This window comes from Patella vulgata, chromosome 1 (assembly GCF_932274485.2).
Source record: "Patella vulgata chromosome 1, xgPatVulg1.2, whole genome shotgun sequence".
Lineage (NCBI taxonomy): Eukaryota > Metazoa > Mollusca > Gastropoda > Patellidae > Patella > Patella vulgata.
Window position 1 is genome coordinate 23,789,225 of NC_065879.2, and position 20,664 is coordinate 23,809,888.

Here is a 20,664-nt window from a genome sequence, read left to right on the forward strand (position 1 = left end):
GCGAATGCGATCAGGAAGTAAGTCACCACCAGAGCTTAATGTCATAAACCTTTTGATTACACGACTTAAAAGTAGATTCAACGTATATTTTGAATACCGTATGTCAAAAGCAATGGAGTGAGCTTTCATCGACATTTTACTTTTACTTTATTATTGTATTGCCCCTATCCTTCATTGAATTCCAACAACAAAGGAATCCTTTATGTACACTACAAATTTTACATAGGTAGTGGCGTGAATGCCTATCTTCTTCAAATTTCAACTGCCAAGGGAACTTTTATTTGCACTACCAATTTGTATGTGGATTTTTCGTCCAATCCGAACGATTAGACAACTTTCCATGTCAGCTCGGACAGGCGCATCCCCTGCCAATTGAGAACTGGGCTTGCAAATTCAGTCCACAGTGGGATTCCAACCCAGGGCATTCTGGATGTCCGAATCCAAAAACTACCACGACCCTTATGTCAGAAGGAAACTGTTGCTGATATGAATATTTGACATTAAGCATAAGTAAAACTTACGTTGAGCACGAAACTGATTCTCGCCCTTATTCCATCGGGGAGTTGGATGGCCGAATGGTTAGCACGTGCGCGCTGTATCATAAAGCCTGTCATTGAGTCAACTGGCGTGTTTTTGAATCCCCGGTTGTACGTGACAAGGAGTAGGGTCGCCTGTCCAACCTCCTGGGTTTTCTCCGGGTCCTGCGGTTTCCTCCCACTGCCACAGACCCCTTGGCGCAAGCGAATTATTGAAATAATATGTTAGTCCCGAAATGACCTAGTTTGTGTCGAGTGGACGTTAAACCCCATCTCTCTCTCTCTCTCTCTCTCTCTCTCTCTCTCTCTCTCTCTTTCTCCTTATTCCATCTTCGGGTATTAATTCAAGCCTGGTTTCTACTCGCTATGGATGATGCCTAATGTGCTGAAACGAATGTGTACCTAGTCGTTGGGGTGGGACAAAAAACGAGATTCACTCAAAGAAACCTTCGGCTTTAAAGCTGACAATGAATATATACCTAGTCGTTAGGATGGGACAAAAACCGAGATCCACTCGTGTACGCATGTAAAAGAAACCCTGGGCTGAAAATGTGTACCTAGTCGTTAGGGTGGGGCGAAAAACCGTGATCCACTGGTGGCGTGCACGTAAAAGAAACCCTGACATAATATTCAGTGTGGAGTAGGTGGTGACACCGTTGCAAAAAATCCTTCCCTTAACCCTCGACCGCCCATCCATAACATTACACACTTCACAACTCATATGAAAACGACAATATTATTACTGAAGTATTGCGTTGATTAGACGCTAAACCCCATTGTATTCCAGGTTTAATATTTATTTTAAGAAAGTATATACGAGATCTAATAAATTTTGGAGTATTATTTTTTTCCTTGTGCGAAAGCATAAACCATTTCCAGGGACGATTCAAAGAATTGTAACAATGGAGACCGTAAGCCCCTTACCGTGTAGACTAGGGGATGTGGGATGTAGACGGTTCCACGCCCATTTGCCTACAAGATAGGTGTACTGTTAATAACAATTCGTGCCCCGTGACTGATCCAGGTAAGCATATTGTTAAATTACCAAGATGAGCATTGATTATCGTGATAAAGAAGCGGAAGATGGGATGTAGATATAAGTTACAAAAAGCGCCACAGGGGAAAGGTTCTGTTGTTTGTCTTCCATTGATTTTGTTCCACATTTTCCCTACTGATAAAATTACATTTATGATCATCTTTGTTCTAAGCTCATTATGAAAATAAACAAACTTGCTTTGTTTGTTTGAAGTTACCTTCATTTGTTCTTTGGTTTTTATTTCAGTATTTTAAATCTTGCAAATGCAATTCACGAAAGCATTTGTACATGTTACAATTATGACACTTTATTATGGAGAATGAATTATATTTGCGTTGAAATTGTCTTTATCATGCATGCCCTGTTTTTCCTGACTTTCTCCATAAAAGATGTGGTGCTACAGGACATGTATAATGGAGTACCTCAAGGATCAGTTCATGGTCCCCTAGTGTCGGTGCTTTAGAACATATGCCATTCGTTGACGAGTCATTGATAAACCAGAATGCTAATTTTCAAATTGCTTTGAGTAAATTATATGCATTGTATTTACATAGCATTCCCACTTTCATAAGTTATTTCTATATATGTGTAACACTTTCCATCATTTTAAAATTGATAATCGCTTTCGAAATAGTGAACCATAGTAATAACGAAAGGTATAACTAAAATGACGAGGGGGACATTACTAAAACTGAGATATTACAAATTTTAAAAAAAAACAACAAAAAACCCCCTAATAATCGTGAAGAAATAGACAGGGTAGTCCTGCAAAAAGGTAAAATTAAACGTGGAAAATCACATCCACGGATTTGGTGTATCAAATGGGGTACCATGCAAGACATCCTTCGAGACACCCCTTCCGTTAACCTAAAAATATACAATGCACAAAACTTTGAAAACACACAATCATACAATGTAATAATGTTTAATGTTGCATGAAATCGTGGCATCGTGTCGTCTTTGACTTGATTGATATACTGACTCAAGTATCTGAAAGCTTTTTGTACACAATCTAAGTTCTAATATCATAATCCGTCAATAATCAATAACCATATTGTATGCAACCATTTAAAAGAGTAAACCCACATAATAGACATTTAAAATAGATCAATAACCTTTATCTTTCAAGTAATTTTAGTACTTTTGAATATATGGCCATCATGCTAGATTTTACTTAATTTGTTACATAAATGTTTATTGTAAAATAAAACACGCCTAAAGGCACTTTAATACTCGATAAAATAAGTTTTACCTAATATATATTTATTTACCTATTGAGAATATGATATATAGGCCTACACTTTTTATACTGTTATCTTTTACAAATTGATCATTATTGTCAAGTTTTGTATTTCGAGCAAGTTAATTAAAGAGGAAGAAAGTGAAGCCTATTTGAGAATAGTTAAATACACAAAGTAGTCGCTGAAATTTAAATGGGTATAATCGGTTTTGTGTAAAACTTGAAGGCAGTCTGTTAATTTGTATTTTTATACGTGCAATATTTTTAGCAGAAAACAGACATGACGTCAGATCGCATTTACCGAAACTATGTTACGGTGGCAATAGCACAGGAAGACAACGACAACTACAGAAACTATCCACTTGGAACAATAGATACGGATAACCATTACACAAACAGGCAGCTGAGTGGCCACATGGGAGTGTTTCCGACAGGCTTGACTCCATAAACCATTTACTTTTATATTCATAATAAAATGTAAGACTGTAACAGACGACCGGCAATATAATTCCCTTTATAGGATTTAGACACCCCCTCCCTTCCCTGTTTCAGCCCCGCCTTGGTCGTTGGTGCAGAAAAATAGAACGTTAACCCCTCACTCCATTTCCGCCGGGGTCTTAAATCTAAGCTGTGCCATTGTTTTAGTAGTAAATGAGAGTTCCACTGAATTAGTTCTTTTTTTTTCTTCCCAATGACTATAAGGGCATATTTTAGCAGTAGTGAAGCAGAGTCATTATGTTTATTAGTACAAAAACAACAATTTATAGAGATCATGATTTTATTCACGAACAGAACAAGCCTAAAAATATTGCTTTAAACAGTAGGCTGCAACAAAAGGGGATTTTTTGATAACAAGCTTACTGATCTTCGTTGTTATTTTAGTCGATTTCTGGGATCGAAAAAAGTGAGATTTCTAACGTATCAGCCGAAACTTCAAATGATGGTGACTGAGTTGCCCAACTTTTGTAAGATTCGGGTTGCTCTCCTTTGATATTCAAGATGAGGAAACTTCAGTCACGCTTCAGTAGTGCCGAACGGTACTTGGTTCGCTATCAAGGATGCACCTGTTCCGTCTCGTTAGTTTTTCGTGCCTGATTGACCCCGAATTGTCAACTGTCCTGAGAGGCGCACACGACATATGTTGAGAGACTTGGTTCGCCTATTTAATTATGATTTGAGAGTATCGCTATTTGCTATAAAGGATGAGTTGTTGGACCTATTATAATATAAGAGAGAACAGGTTCTATTGTTCGTGGATTATGGGTGAAGGTAGAACATTTTGCAGATGTCGCCTCACGCTGTGATTTTGGTTTAAATGTAGTGATTATAAAAAAAAAGTAGCATTGGTCGATATTATTTCAATGAAACAATGGACAAATAAACAAATAGGTCTAGGCAGCATAAAAGAAAAAAATACATCGGACAATACATGCACAATATTAAAACGGGATTAAAACTGGGCAAAAATTAAAAACCCTGCAGTTGAAAAACCTTGCAGCCAACGCGTACACGGCACACGGGTATTCCGTCCCATTCCAATGTTTAGATGTTCCCTGCACTGACAAGGGAGAACCATTCCTCAAAATCCCGGAGAACTTTCTCGGCCAACATCGAGACCTCCCGGTTATTCAATAATATCAGGTTTTCTTGAATTCTGCATTTTTGCTTTTACATTGCCCTATTCTGTATTGTTTCATATTTGTTTTTTTTTGACATTCAATAATGTCAGGTTTTCTTGAATTCTGCATTTTTGCTTTTACATTGCCCTATTCTGTATTGTTTCATATTTGTTTTTTGTTTTTTTTTGTTTTGGTTTCTTTGTTAATTTATCCTATTGGATTATCTTAATCCACATTTGTCAGAGTGAGATGAAGACGCTACTTGACATGAATTACGCTATAAAAAATCAATAAACATGGTGTTAGCTACCATTTTATTAGACCGCCTTTTTTTCTATTTCCTTACGACTTTATTTAGAGAAAGAACCGACGTAGGTCTTGTTGAAACTAACAAATTATTTTTGGATCAGGAACTAGTCCCCACCCAACCGCCACTCATCTTTTTGTTTTTGTGGGCGACGCTCTTCGAAAGGGCCTAGGCCTCCGCCAATTCACGTATGGTCGGTATGAAACTTGGCATGCTTGTTCCTTGGTCAATTGCGCATCGATTGACGGTGTTCGAATTTTGATATGACGTTACAATTCCAAAGTGGCTGCGTGCGATTTTCCTTGTCCATAGTACGATGGTACTTGTTAATGATAAATAAGTAACTATATATCGTCTATGAACATGCATCACATTAGATATCAGATTGTTTTGAGATTGTTAAAGTTATTCTTTGTTGCCACGGTATACGATCATTTTTGACAGTACAGCACAACAGCGACGCCCCTTCGTCAACGAAAATCAAAACAAAAACAACATACAATTTGACAAACAACCGTCACAAAAGGGATACCGAACACAAAATGTCAGTTATTAAATAACTATCTCGGATCAAGTATACAATGTATAAGTTATATTGAAATGTGGACTGGATAATATGCAATATTATAAGGTTACTCGCTACCACTTAAAGGTACATTATGTATTATATATTATCTGTGTGTATTGGATAATGTGTATCAATCTAAACTAATTCACACAAGCGTAATGTGTGGATTGTGTGGTTTACTAATCAAATATACACACCAACTAGTGTGTCAGTCTGTGTATGTATGGTGATATAATTTGGCTAACTGTTTAAAAACGTTAATCAACTAAAACGGAAAATTATTTTTTTTCCCTTTTCGGCCCCACCCCCCGTTCCTCATAACTAGAGGAAGACGAACGTGTTTTTACACGCAATTATTGAGCAAAGCCGAGAATGATGATGGATGTTTAAGACTACAGGACGTGTAAAAATGGGCTTTTGTTGATTTGTCAAAAATAATGTGCACCTTTGCCGGAGGCCCCCCTAGATCTTGTGCCCCTATAGGTAAATCCGACACTGAATGTATGTTAGGCGAAAAATCCGTAGACATTTAGAATCAAGTAATTTTGTGGTTAAACTTTATCGGGCACAGTCGTAAATGCAGGAGGACGGTATACCACACCCAACAATTGGTGACGCACAAATTTCGTTGATAACAAATCCACCAACATTATAGTCGCATTTCCTGCACAGTATACAGAACAGTTCCAATGATAATGTGTGCTACGAACACAACTGCGATTACGAAATCGTTTGTTGTGTATCGTTAATTCGAAAAAAAAAATCAGACGTAGAATCGCTGAGTAAACTACAATAAAACAAAATCAATATAAAATTTTTGAAGTAAATAATGTTGTTGTTGATATTGGATGGGAATAGATCAGGAAAATATTTACACACTTAGATTTAGGATTAGGTTTTATAAAATCAACATAACGGGGAACAAAATTCTTTCGCGCGAAAATTTAACATGAAGTTGATGATTGAGAAAAAACATTTCAGGTATGAAATATGTTCTTTAATGTTAAAAGTGCAAGTGGGCAACACAAGTTGCCTTTAACGCAATTTTTTAGTGGTGTAACGAAGATTTTTATTACACGGTGAGGTGGAGATGGGGCGGATGTGTATGGGTGGATATCAGAAGCATTAGTAACAATACTTTGACCATATCCTGTGTATATCGTCTGCGCAGGTGATGTGGGATGTTGAGTCATTTTCAATTCATCATATTTTTGTGAATATTGAACAGAATTAAACCATTTTTAGACTGATATTCCTAGTCGAGATGCAACTTTCAAAATAATGTAGTTGCAGATGATTTCTCGATCCCTGAAATGACATTCTGATTTGAATCCCCCCTTTTCTATAAACTTAGCTATTTGAATCCTCACTGACCGAGTATCTTTAATCAAAACGTTCGAATTACCGCACGCTGGATGGCTAGGTCTATTGCTCTTTTACTACAAAAATAAACTTTCCATGAGAAGTGGTATCGGGTCTTTTGGAAAAAATTACACACCCTGCCTATATATTCCCGGAAAATAACTTTAATATTGAATATTTTAAAGGAAATTCTTGACAGTGTGGTTTATTTTGTAGTTCAAAACATTTGAAAACTTGAAACATATGACATTGTTTGCCCGCTTGTGCTAGTAAGACACCGGAGCTTTTATTGCAGAAAGTTTCAAGATTTGCGCTTCGATCGGCGCAGCATCATATTGGATAACCTTCCGATAATGATCAAACCGCACACGACAAGGAGGAAAAGCGAATGACATAATAAATAGGGTTTGTCGCGTTCAAGTCGTGTGACTGATCGTGCGCCGATGATGCGTATCGCCGTTGCATTCATGGTGAGTCGGGCTCTATAATTTTGTGATTTGTGTAAATACACACTGCCTCATTTCAGCGGAGACTGCGCAACGGTAAAGAGGTCGAGAAAACTGCTCCTGTATTTGTGCAATGTGTCATTAACATTTGTACAAACTCTATCTGTGCATGGCAAAAATATGGTTTAGTCGGGTTATGAAATTAGAAAATCGAATTGTCAAGTTAACAAAAGTTCACTTTGTTTAAATGAAGTGCCCGCTTCTTGTGTAGTGATATCCGAGACGCTGGTCGGGACTACAATACGGCACGAGCAAACTTTATTGTATAGTGGGGTAATGTGGAAAGTTTGTTTTTGGGGGTGAAGGCTTGCGGACTTGTTAGTTGGAATAACTGTAAATAAGTTGGATACCAATGGCTGTACAGGGTTGTGATTTATTTATGTGATCGTTCAGGATTTAAATTCACTTTGTGGAGTAATATGCAGCGGTTCTGTTGGATTATTGTTGTGTTTTTGCTGCTTAAATGTGTCTCAATCGGAGGTGAGTGATAGTGCATTCCATTATAGAAATTGGGGTATATGGCCTCATTGAATTTATACACTGTTTACGGTACACGGGAGGGAAGAACGTGTTTCGCGTTTTATCGCTAAATTTCTTCACAAAGGATTCTTGTTTCTTCGTTAAAAGTTTGAACTTTTTCTTTGGATAAAATACATACTTTTATCTTGTTATCACTTCAGAGTTTAAACGGAGTTATTTTTGACTGTATTGCCGATATCTTACCATAAACTGAAAGGTATTACAATCGGCCCTTTGTGTCATTTTCGGCTTATCAAAGCAACTCTCATGTCGTGACGATAGGTAATAACAGTTTCAAAATAGGTGTAGATTTTGGCAATTTAATTTTGGTAAATGGAATTACAGTCTGAAAATAATATAATTTGATAATAATTATGTTGATAAATTTATTAAAGGAAGCTTTGAAATTCGCTAACCAAATTTATAAAGGGATGCTTTGAAAGTCACTGATCAAATTCATTTTCTTTTACAGTACAAAAAATAAAATTTCGTGATTTATTTTTTTTATTTTTTTGCTGAAACAAAATGATACATTATTAAAACTTTTAGCAGAGGATGTTGTCATTCGATATGAAGACTTTCTTGTGAAAAAAAATGCAGTGGGGGTAAAAAAGGACATAAATTTGAAACAGCCGTCAAGCCAACTAGTGAGCTATGGCTATGTGATGTTATGATAAATTTTAATTTCGATAGTGTCGCGCGTCGCTACACGGCAGATGTTTTAAACGGAGTATAAGGGTAAAAAGGATCAAGTCTCAAACGCCATATGGCAAGTTAACGGGCTTTTCCCACGCGGTGTGTATGATGTAGGCTACTTGTCGTTAGAAAGACCGACACACGAGTAGAAATACGTACTTATGACTTCTTGGGTTCGGATTACATTACCATTGCATATATTGTATAAGAACTAGTTTATCTTTGCACAAAAAAATCAGAAAAAAAAAATCTCTGAAAGCAGATATTTTTATTTTTACAGTTTTTACCTTCAAGTTCAAAGTTTGTTTTTTTTCTAAAAAAATATATTGATTTTAATTTTAGTCTTACAAGGGCATGTGAAATGAAATTGCACTTCTTGTCAATATCTTTTGAACATTTTGCACAGAGAAAAATGAAATGGGGTTTAAAGTCCTACTGTTCTGCTCCGAACTGGGCTAATGAAGACGGGCATACACTATACAGTGTGCTGTGAGGGAAATTTGCCCGGACAGAGGCACTACGGCCTACGGGTTAGGCCTACTCTTATATCGAATTCCAACTATCAATGGATCTTTTATGTGCACACCAATGTGAACACAGGACCTCGGTTTTTCGTGCCATCCGAACGACTAGACAGCTGTCCTTGTCAGGCCCTCTGTCCTGCATCACTTATAAGGGGGGAACCACGCCGGAAAATCTGGTGGAATTTTCTCGGCAAATGCAGGGATCGAACACCAGACCACCAGGCTAGCTAACCAGCGCCTTACCCACTTATTTTGCATAGAAAACCAGGAATAAATAAAACTTATGTAGCATAATGTTTTGCGATCCGAACACTAAAAATGAAATAATCATAGAATTCTTTCAAAACAATCACACAAAGATTATACATGTATTCCCCCACCCATCCCCCATCTTCGACCACACAATTAATTGAATCTGAATCATTATTAATTTTCCCAGCAACAGTAAATACATACATGTATGTTCATGAGTGACATTGTTTTTCATCAACTGTCCATTTCACAACAGTAATATTATTAACTAAATGACATACTTAGCCATAACAACTCTGTTACTCTATCATATAACAATACAATGGTGTGAATCTGTTATTATTTACTGAAGAGTCAGTTATAAGCTCTAAACAACCACCTCAATCGAGTTATTTTTAAACAGCGCGTAAAAAGCCTGGGAAATAGATTAGATTACATCTCATTCTTGCATAGAAACAGTTGTTATTGCACATGCATTCGTAGAAAATAAGGTGCATTGCAGTAAATATAGATTCACCTTTCACTATTTCGAGGTCTGTGTGTAATCTGAACAGAAATTGTACATGGATGGATTTAGCTGTTTACCAAGTCGAAATGACCCATGCAGCTATATGTCACTGACATCATTTTGACATGGAATTGATTAGGGGATATTAAGAAATAAAGTCACTGTCATTAATGACAATCATTATTCAGATGACATCACTGTATAACTGCCATACACAATATTCATCATCAAAATCTAAATGATTTTCACTATCAAATTTTGGTGGTACCACGTAGTTTGGGGGGTACACTTTTTATTTGGATAATAATACTCTTAACCCTACTTGTTTACATAATATAGATAATTTATATTCAGGTAAAAAATTTGAGACTTGACAAATAAACAAACAGTATGCAAAAACTAGGCATAAATCTATGCATTACTATTTATGCATGTATCTGGGGGTTATTAACTGGGTTGAAATTTTGATAGTGAACTACATGTACCGTATTGTAACATGCCATGAATTAAAAGTACCCTAGTGCAGTCTTGTCAAGTTGGTTGGTTGGGAAATATTACATGTACTTTTTTAATTTTTAATTTGATCCCCAACTACAATGTATATCACAGAGATCCAATCTTGGCCTGCACTGTGACTGTACAGAGATTCTTCATCACATTAATGTGATCGTTTCGTACATAATACCTAGTACCCTGTACATGAATATGTTGGCATATTACATGTATGTGTGTGTGTGTGTGTGTGGAATATAAGTGCAGGAAGACTACACCATCAACAATTACACAAGTCAAACCCTTACCCACAGACATGACACAATTTAAGTGCTTGTGTGTATGTGTGCAATGTAACTATAAAAAGTCATACTTCTTAAAAATATTACATGCCAAATTTAAGTATCAAGATTAGAAACAGATCAGATGGATAACTGTTGAATTATTAATACTTTAAAGATACATTAGTTAAGAGTTTTATAAAGAGTTGCTATAATGATACAAAAATAGATGATAAAAAAAGAAAATGTTGAAAATTTCAGTCAAATTATTTTGTTCTGAACAGAGTTGTCACTGTTGGAAGTTATGACTAGAAATTGGCATCAATTGTGTCTGCACCGTCTATGAGAATTGGTGATCGTTTGATTAACAGACAATAACTCCACCCACATATTCTCGATTATCAAGTAACATGCTCAATGGCAATGGTAGTCTCCCTTGGCAGGCCTTTCATCACCAGTTTCCGGTAGTGACATCAGCGACTAACGGTAAACGTTAGCTTGGTCCACCATTTATTGATTTAATTTTAAATGGAAGATTGTTTAAATCCAAACTGTATCCAAGCCATCCGTGGGTCTACAGAGTTAAATAAAGGCTTGCAATTGGCAGATTTAGCTCTTGCATAATGTATGTTTAATGACTTTATTAAGAACAACATGTTAATTTTCTTTTATTGACATAATATGAGAGATGTGCATACATGTTGCTTTGCAGCCATGTTTCTACATACTCCTCTAATTTCAACTACCAAGGGCTCTTCAACGAGAACACTACATGAATGTGTCATCCCCACAGATGTTTTTGTAGCTATAGTTTTATACATGTACAATGTAGCTATAAAACTACAGTTAAAACCAGCAACTTTCTTGGTTGGAGCCCATTTCTTCAAATGTTTAACATATGTGGCACTATTTCAAAGAAGACACAGTCGTCGATTTAAAATTAAATCGATAAATGGCAGAAGAAGCTAACGTTTACCATTAGTCGCTGATGTCACTACTGGAAACTGGTGATGAAAGGCCTGCCAAGCGAGGCTACCATAACCATTGAGCATGTTACCTGATAATCGAGAATATGTGGGTGGAGTTATCGTCTGTCAATCAATTGATCGCCAATTCTCATAGACGGTGCAGACACAGTTGATGCCTATTTCTAGTCCGAACTTCCAACAGTGACAATTCCGTTCAGAACAAAGTAATTTGACTGAAATTTTCAACATTTTCTTTTTTTATCATCTATTTTTGAATTATTATGGCAAGAATGGCCAACTCTTTATAAAACTCTTAACTAATGTATCTTTAAGTAACATTAAAATTCTCTTTAGACCTTTAAAGGCAACATCCAGTAGTTGTCATGATGGGAAAAATTTGAATGTACATGTAAATATTTTGTTATTTAATAAGAGAGAAAAATGTACATATAATTTAATAAAAATTAATAGACAACTACTGGGTGCTTTGGGTTAATGTTGTTTTTTTTATATAGAAATGGAAGTAATGTTAAGCTAATTATATTATCTACACACCATGGGAAAGTTTTCATTTGTACCTGCTTAACCTTTATCGATAAATAATTGTATATAAAAGATGTTTAGACATGTATATAATATGTAATGAGTATAGTAGACATGTATATTTATTACCTTATAATAAGTCACGTTGGACACGTTATATAAAGTACACTATTCACATTATAATGCAAGACACAATTATATGGAATACAAGTTACTTGAAGGATTTATTTTGGGGACTTTTCGACAAGGGGCGGGGTCTCTCGTCTTTATCAAGCAAAAAATGACAACCATAGTACAACATGTCTACAAAATATATAATTACATAATTACATGTAAATGGTCAAGAGTCATACATTTAAAAAGACTTTATATAAAGGCAATCTTCATGTTCAATCCATCTAAAGAATTACATTTAATAAAATAAAGTTAATATACATGTATGTACATGTACCTCTCGTTGACGTGTAAATCAAGCTGTACATTCTACTCTTGGTCTATGTACAATTTTCAATCAGTAGAAATTGCAGTGACTGAGTGAGTAGGATGCCAGCTCACTAAACCTGAGTTTAGTTGAGAAAGTTCCTCAGGATTTTCTGGTGTGGTCTCCCCTTGCCAATGTTGAGTCATTCGGATGGGACAGAAATAAGAGTAGGAGATAGCCAAATTTCCCTCCTGTAGCACATTGCATGGCATATATACCTGTCTTCATTAGCCTGGATGAATGAGAAAAGTAGGAAGTTAATTTATTTGAATCTGTTACGGTATTAGTCACAATTAGAAAAAATATTGTAAATATCAAATGTCACGAATCTAGAAGATCTGGTTTCACTTCTTATTAAGTACATGTACCGTAGTTGATATGTACATTCTACGTGTAATGAATAGACTTTTTCAATTCATATGAATTGTATAATTTTGTACTTGATCAAAGAAAGGGACTTGAGGCCTCTAAACCCCTCCCCTCTGTTACACTATTTATTTAGTAATGTCAGTAATTTACAATGTACTTTCATAGTATTTAATATGTGAATAAGTTTAAGTGGGGTTATGTTATAATTATCCATTATATGTTATTAATCAGTCTTTAATTTCTTTTACATACTTGAATAATAAATGACCACATTTATCAACTTCCAATAAAAGTTCAATCAAGTACAACAATTAAGATATACACTGAGAATTATGGTAGAAAACATCCTTCATCAATCTCATTTATGATCAATTAAGGGAGGCAGTCAAATGTAGAGGAACAGATGTGACTGCATGAGAAAATGCATTGAAGCCAATCAAACACCAACACTTGTATCTTTATTATCTGCTTGTGCATCACTATGGCATCATATTGTGTCGTGCACTGAAAATGATATGAGCCATACATATACATGTTCATGTAGTTAAGTCAATCCCAAATAACTGGAGTAGAAGGGGGATGGGAGGGGGAGCATTATAAAACAGTGACTATTTTTAGTTGATATTCAACAATAAATTCGGGAAAAAACTTCAGTTTTCCTAACCCTACATGTACATATATATGATTCTGTATGCCTACTGTGGTGCTTGATATCAAGGAAGTGATCTTTCAAATTTCTTTTGAAAAGATAAAACTATTTACACATGTAATTATATGATTATAAAACAATATCTCATGTTTGACTTAAAGAGAGTTCAGTAGTCAGTTGAAATAATTACAGATTTTACCACCATATATATGTTTTAATCATTTTTCTTGACTTTAATATGAGACAGAACAGCAGATGTAAGGAATAAAAAAATTGTTTTGAAACTGGGATGATTTGAAAGTTGTCTGGAAAGGAGCTTTTTGTATACATTTCATATACATAATTCATATGTTGTAGAAATTAAAACATTTGGTACATTAATATAAGCCATGCATATAAACCAACAGTTCAATCTACATGAAAAATGCTCATCATTAGGACTTATATCTGTTTAAATCTAAACAAAAAACAGAACCCCTACCAAGTCATAAGCAGGTGTTTTCTATATTATCATATAAACACACACCAGAATGCTTGTAGCAAATGACTAAATAAATTTTGATATTTTTAACATGGTATATAGATAAGATATTATAAGTATATGTGTGTTTTATGTTGATAAGAATCTGCTTATGATGTGATAAAGTTTAAAAGTTGCACATTTCGGCTTTAAAGATATGTCTTTTGACAGTTGAGAACCTAAATACATGTACTGGTAGGCCTACATAAACAACCATTGATCTGGAAATGTATTCGAACTACTGCCAAAAATTTTAGTTTGTTTGTAAAACATGATATCCTACAAGCTACGGATTGAAAACCCAATTCAATTTCAAATCTAAAAATGCAGCCATTTCGAATACAGCCTTCATATAGCGATCGGCGAAGCTATATTTCGAACTGATTAACATCGTCTGACAAGACCAAAAGGTTTCTGTTCCGGCCTATGAAGGAGATCCAAGGTACAGCATTCTTGACTGTGATATCATTATTAAAGTGTGGAAGCAGACTTAGAAAACAACCAGTCAGTCACTGCCTGAGGCTTCCTTGATACTAGAGGAAGTTTTAATTGTCATTTAATATTTGTTGACATTTGCTTAAAACATGCACAAAGACCAAAACATTCTGACTTTCCAAATGAATCATGGCAGTCACACTCATAGGTCAAATACCCATAATGAAGCATCTGATTTATTCAAATTCTCAATGGATAAATTATAATGTAATATTGATAAATGCACATTTTTAATACATGTACATTGTATTTTCTTTCTCTACAGGTTTCCCATCATGCCACCCTAACCCATGTAAAAATGGAGGAACATGTAAATCGGGATCAAATGGACAGAGCTATTGTGTGTAAGTAGAATGTTTTTTCACATAAATTTAAAATTGATATAATCGGTGATATTAGAATCTGTTTAACATTTGGGTTTTTTTTTTTCAATGCTATACCTCACCTGTCTGTAACACCTGTAGTGTAGTGGACAGATTTAAACAATCTTTACTCATCTAAAGAATTGCTCTAATTACATCTATCAACAAATATATTACCAGATATAAAAGTAGATATTCTTGTGAGTAGTGAGTTTCCAGAGGCCAATTTTCTGATTTCTGTGCTTTTCTGTTGAAATCGCCAACCATAGACTGGATATTGAAAAGTTAATCAAATTTAAAAAAAACCCAAACCATTCTTATTTAATTAACCAAGTGTTGTATATCCACTAAGATAATTAAAGATTTTAAACACAGGTGTCTTTTACCTGATTAAAGGTAATTACAGATTATAGCCACATTATCATTAGATGAAATCAACCATTAAAGGATATCTTTACACCATCAAAATGGCTGATATTTCAACTTTTCATGAAGGCTAGACATTGCCCTTTCATGAAGTAACAAATTAGTATTTACCATCTTGGACATGAAAGACAAGTTTTTGTAGAGATCAATGTAGAACTTATGAATTATTAATAGGTTGATGGTTGTTTTTTTTATATCAATCAGTCAATGTCAATTGGTGGTTATATGTAATTAATGGCTAGCCAGAGTCGATTACAACCACTGGGATAAAGCATGCATCATGATTAGAATATCATTAGAGTCATATTTATGTATTTTTTCATTGTATTGAACCAAAATTGATCAATTTGTGATTGTGTTTAAACTAAAGACACTATTAAACCATTTCTTTATTTTCTTGAAAGTTATATCTAAACCTTGTTTGTTTTGTCCCACTTCTAAATAGCCCTAAGCACAAATAATTATTGAAATAAAGATCTACGATGTGATAGTCTTCAGATGTAACGGGTAACCTAAATTACGTGTTGAGTGGATGTTAAACCTTAAATCTCTTTCTTAATTTGCTGTCTTTGTGATGAGTCTAGTTGCACTAAAGATAGTTAAAATTTATAGCAACATGTACAGTGCATGCAGCAAAGCTACTTTTTTTTTTAGATCTGACCTCTTTTATCCAACAATGACTACATGTATTTGCCCCAATCATTAGATTGCGGGTACTATGATGTTTCTTAGCGAAAAATGCATCATAATTGAGTTTTGGCATATTGTCCCTTCAAGTACAAATTTAATAAGCTAAGAATTAGAAACATTGTGAAATCTATTAAGTTAATTTAGTTATTGAATTTAAGCAGGTTATGATGAGAAAGAAATTAAACCATAATTAACTCCCATGGACTGAAATGTTTGAATGTATGTAGAGTAATACTTGTTTATAAATTAATAAAGTCCTCCCACATTTTTCAGAAATCATGTGGGTTGCAAAAAAATGTATTGGATTTAAATTCAGTACACCAAGAAGAAGAGATTTAACACAATATTAACTTTCATGTGTGGTAAAAGTTTTTTGCACAAACTCTTCACACCAAGAAATATTTAACCCAATTGTGCATATTATTTTTCTAAATACATACTGGCCTGTAAATGCCTTAATTCCATCGTGGCACCTAATTGTGTTACGAGGTAATTCGATGTATTTATGTATATGATATATACACTTCTGGAAGTAAACAGCTACCTGTGTGCTGTATATCAAACTTACAGTGGTATGGCCTGATGCCAAAAATAGTGAGCGAAGCACCCAAAATATCTGTTAATTATGTACTCCAAACTTTTACATATTTTCTTAGCTATTAATCTTTGGTGCTAAAAATTTAAACTTTATGACAAAGCACAGACATTATTGCAGCTCTTTTGTTAGTGGCCATGTTTGACAACCATAATGTACAAACATAAAAATGTATTGTAAAGATAAAATGCAAGTTATATTCCCCAGTTACCAATTAAATTCTTGTTTATTTTTTTGGCGTAGAATGTGGGTAGCCAAGAATGTTTAGAAAGCATAACGGGAGGGGTTACCTTCACTTTGGCCCCACTGGATGATTGCTCTTCTAATTGGCAAGTTTTAGTAAATATTCTGTCATTTATTATTTGATTACTGTTTATTTTTTAACATGTGTGGATTTTATAGGGAGGTAGCCCAACCCGGGTCAGCCCTGGAGTAATGTTGTCTTAGCAAATATTAACTGCAAGACAAAACTCCATAGACAAACATAAAATCCGGACACAAAACCAACAATTAATGAGGCCAGATTGATGCCTGTGTATAGTTTAATTGTAGTAAGTGCAGGAGGATGGCAGTACACACAAACAAGTGTAGAAAAACTAGATTGTTTGCATGTAATCAAGGCTTACAATAAGCATCTACTGTGCTGGTCAGAGGCTTCATTTAATATGTATCTTTTAATGTATTAAATTTAGAAAAGGAAAATCAGTAGGAGAAAGAATTTCAATTATGCCCGTTAAAACGTAAAACTTTACATAAATGGGGCCAGTCAGTGCTGATCCCTTTACTAAATAAAGGGAAGAACTTCCCACAAAACCCAATCCATGGCCTAAGGCCGAAAATGGAAAGATTGCAAAATCATATTCTAAAAACAGGAAGCAGCTTTGGCTCTCCTATTTCTTGTCTGCGATATCACTTATGTGGAAGCAGACGTAAAACACCAGGATACTACTACTACTGATCCCTAAAAGAGGAAAAACCATTGCAAAATAACAAAGGGACTGTTTCATAAGAAAGTGGTGCAAAATATCAGGACTAAAAGCCTTGGTTTTTGGTGGTAATAAATAGCAGAAGAGAATAGGGTACATGAACTAAGATGTCCTCTAGCCAAATAAATATCATTTTCTTTCCAAATGATGCAATGTCATTACTTAACTCTTTGGCACGAAAATAATTTTTTCCTGTTTTTCTCATACTGGGTGTATCGAGAAAAAGACTGTGCTGGCACAAACATCATCCAAAAAATGTTGAAATTCTTTGCAACCTTATTACTCTTGAAGCAAATTCCATACAAATTATCTACTATTGGGTTTCTACTACATATATGTACCTGTTGGCTGATTGCTGTCTTATACCTGTAGATGTCTACATACATGTACTAAAAATAACAATCAATCTACGAGGCTATACAAGAAAAAAAAAGAATTACTTTTGTTTGTTTCAAAAGGACGCGTATGTCATTCTTGCACTTAATTAAACTTGATATGGCTTATAATCAAGCCTGGACACAAGCGGCTGTATTTATTTTACGCCATGTCAGGCACAAATTGTATTATGCCTGTCAATTTGTCCGTAACCAAATTTTGAAGAAATTTAGATCATTATTGCACTGTAACTGACGTACATTAATCAGTTCAATGTTCGTTCCATGTGCCTCAAATGTAAACATCCGGAAAATCGATGTCTTGATCATCCCAGCCACTGATTTCTTGTTACTTTTATTAGGCTAGTGCGTCAAAATTTTGTCAGATTATATACGAGGGCGAGATGTCCGGTTTGTAGCAGACAGTAAATCCTGCATACATCACCCGGCATTTGTATTAATATCAATATGTAATACAATGTACATGTACAGCCCAACTTTCTTACAACTTTGCCAAAAATAACATTTTTCGTCAAAAATCATGGAGGATACATGTAGGACTCCCAATTAGAACTTCAACTACCAATTATTTGATAGCCATTACAGAGCCACTCTGACTAAGTGGGTAAGACGCTGGCTCGCTAGCCTGGAGGTGGAGTGTTTGATTCCTGCATTGGCTGAGAAAGTTCATCGGAATTATCCGGTGTGGTTTACCATTGTCAGTGGTGCAGTACAGAGGTGCTGACAAGGACAGCTGTCTAGTCATTTGGATGGGATGAAAAACAAAGGTCCTGTGTATAAATTGGCGTGCACATTAAAATCCCTTGGCAGTTGGAATTTGATATAAGAGTAGGCCATAGTGCCGCTGCCTTGGCAAAATTTCCCTCATAGCACACTGTATGGTGTATGTCTGTCTTCATTAGCCCAGTCGGAGCAGAATAGTAGGATGTTAAACCCCATTTCATATCATTTTATTTTGATAGCCATTGCAACTGATAAATCTTTAAAAGGCGAGACCATGAGGTTGAGGGTCAAGGTCATCTCGCTAAATGACATTTCTAATTCTAATAAAATTAAATCAATGAAACACTTGTTTTGACATTGATAGATTTCTAATACAAACCCAGTTTTGAAAATAGCAGATGTGTATAATGTACATGTATGATACATGTAGGCTAGACTAGTCATAAGATAGGAAACAAGCCCAAAACATTAATGCAACATTATTGCTTTGAAGATCTACCCAGTTTCAATTAGCTTTGAATTGTCTTGTCTATACATCTAGGATGTTCACATTTTAGGTAGTAAGCATAATCTGAGACAGAATGGCCAATCCATTGCTGGATGGGATTCAGTAGGATCACAGACAGACATTACATGTACATGTACAGTATAACCTGTAGTATCGGTAGTTTTCAGTATTTCAGCCCAACACTCATACAAAATACTTTATTCTTTTGCCAGTGTTTGGAATTTTGGTAATTTGTATAGTAAATCTAGGGTTATTTCAAAGATGATAAATTACTGATTACATGTTCATTTATTTTCATTTTATAAGCGATAATGCCTCCAAAGTTATTTGGTGCATGGTTAATCAGTAGAAATTTGTAAAAATACAGAACATATTCAAATATATTTAAAGTTATACATATACATGTAACTACTCAAATATAATACTTAAAGTCACTGTGGTCACTCGCATTAAAATACAAATTAATATCTTACACCATATTATTTGTCCCAGAAAACATTGTCTAAACTTTTTACTCCGTAGCCCAAACACTGAACTACAAACTTTATCTGGGTCCAGTTATTTCAGACATTTTATTCCAAGACTTTAATTTAATTCCAAATATAGATTTGGCAGATGTAGAGATTTCAGGGGGTTAACTGCCATTTCCTATTTGGTTTTGAAAGGCACAGCAAACAAACAACTCAGGATTATGAAGCAGCTTGAATTTACGTCTACACAATAAACTTGACTGACGTCTTCTGATCAGGAGAAAGAATTTCCCTTCATTATTAATTCCAGTATTAATGAATTTTTGGGACAACGTCTGGAAACTTTTTTTTTAAATCTTAAAGGAGTCTGATAACATGAACACGGGAAGCTGTGGTTAGAAGTTTAGATATTCTCCCCTTTGGCTTAGTTAACGTCACATTTGGATCGCGTAAAACACACAGAAGGTTTGGCGATGGAACAAAGCCTATAGGGTAAGGTTGCGATGCAGAACGCATGTTTCATTTGTTAGTTATTGAAACTTGTCCATGATAGCACACAAAGACCAAACTGAGTCAGTTGTTTACAGAAAGTGAAAGATCAACAGACGTTAAATCATCTTAAATTCACGATCAATACAACATCATTTAACTTAACTCGTTTGCATATGTTTTTACAGCAAGGCCACCAACGTGGCCAAAGAATTGCACATAAAACAGGTTCATTTGGACGTGAAAGAAACAATCCAGTTAGAATGTTTTTTTTTTACTTTAACAAAATTTGATTAAGAATTCAGGGTTTGGATTGTTAAGTTATGGCTGTACATGTAAAAAGAAAGAATTCACATTTACTAAGAAAAAATGAATTATGTTCATATTTATAATGGTACTCCAAAATTGTTGATTTCATTGTATTTTATATTGTAGTACATGTATGTCTTCATTCAAAATTTTACATGCATAGATAACGCTGGTGTATGAGTTCATTTTGGGACATGGTTCAATTTGTTTTCTATAATTCGCTTGTGGGTATTGGTCTTT

At 34.9% G+C, this 20,664-nt stretch overlaps 2 protein-coding genes across 3 annotated transcripts in view; one reads left to right on the forward strand and one right to left on the reverse strand.

The window, feature by feature from the left end:
• LOC126826803 (U3 small nucleolar ribonucleoprotein protein IMP3) overlaps positions 1-20,664 on the reverse strand; it is a 68,717-nt gene that overhangs the window by 42,883 nt on the left and 5,170 nt on the right. The window lies entirely within an intron of this gene.
• Positions 7,420-20,664, forward strand: part of LOC126826681 (neurogenic locus Notch protein) — an 83,463-nt gene continuing 70,218 nt past the window's right edge. For both annotated transcript variants that reach the window (XM_050555679.2, XM_050555688.2), the window contains exons 1-2: positions 7,420-7,654; positions 14,737-14,815. In XM_050555679.2, coding sequence (XP_050411636.2) covers positions 7,594-7,654; positions 14,737-14,815 — 140 coding nt within the window. In that variant the 5' untranslated portion in view covers positions 7,420-7,593. The remainder of the gene's footprint in view (positions 7,655-14,736; positions 14,816-20,664) is intronic.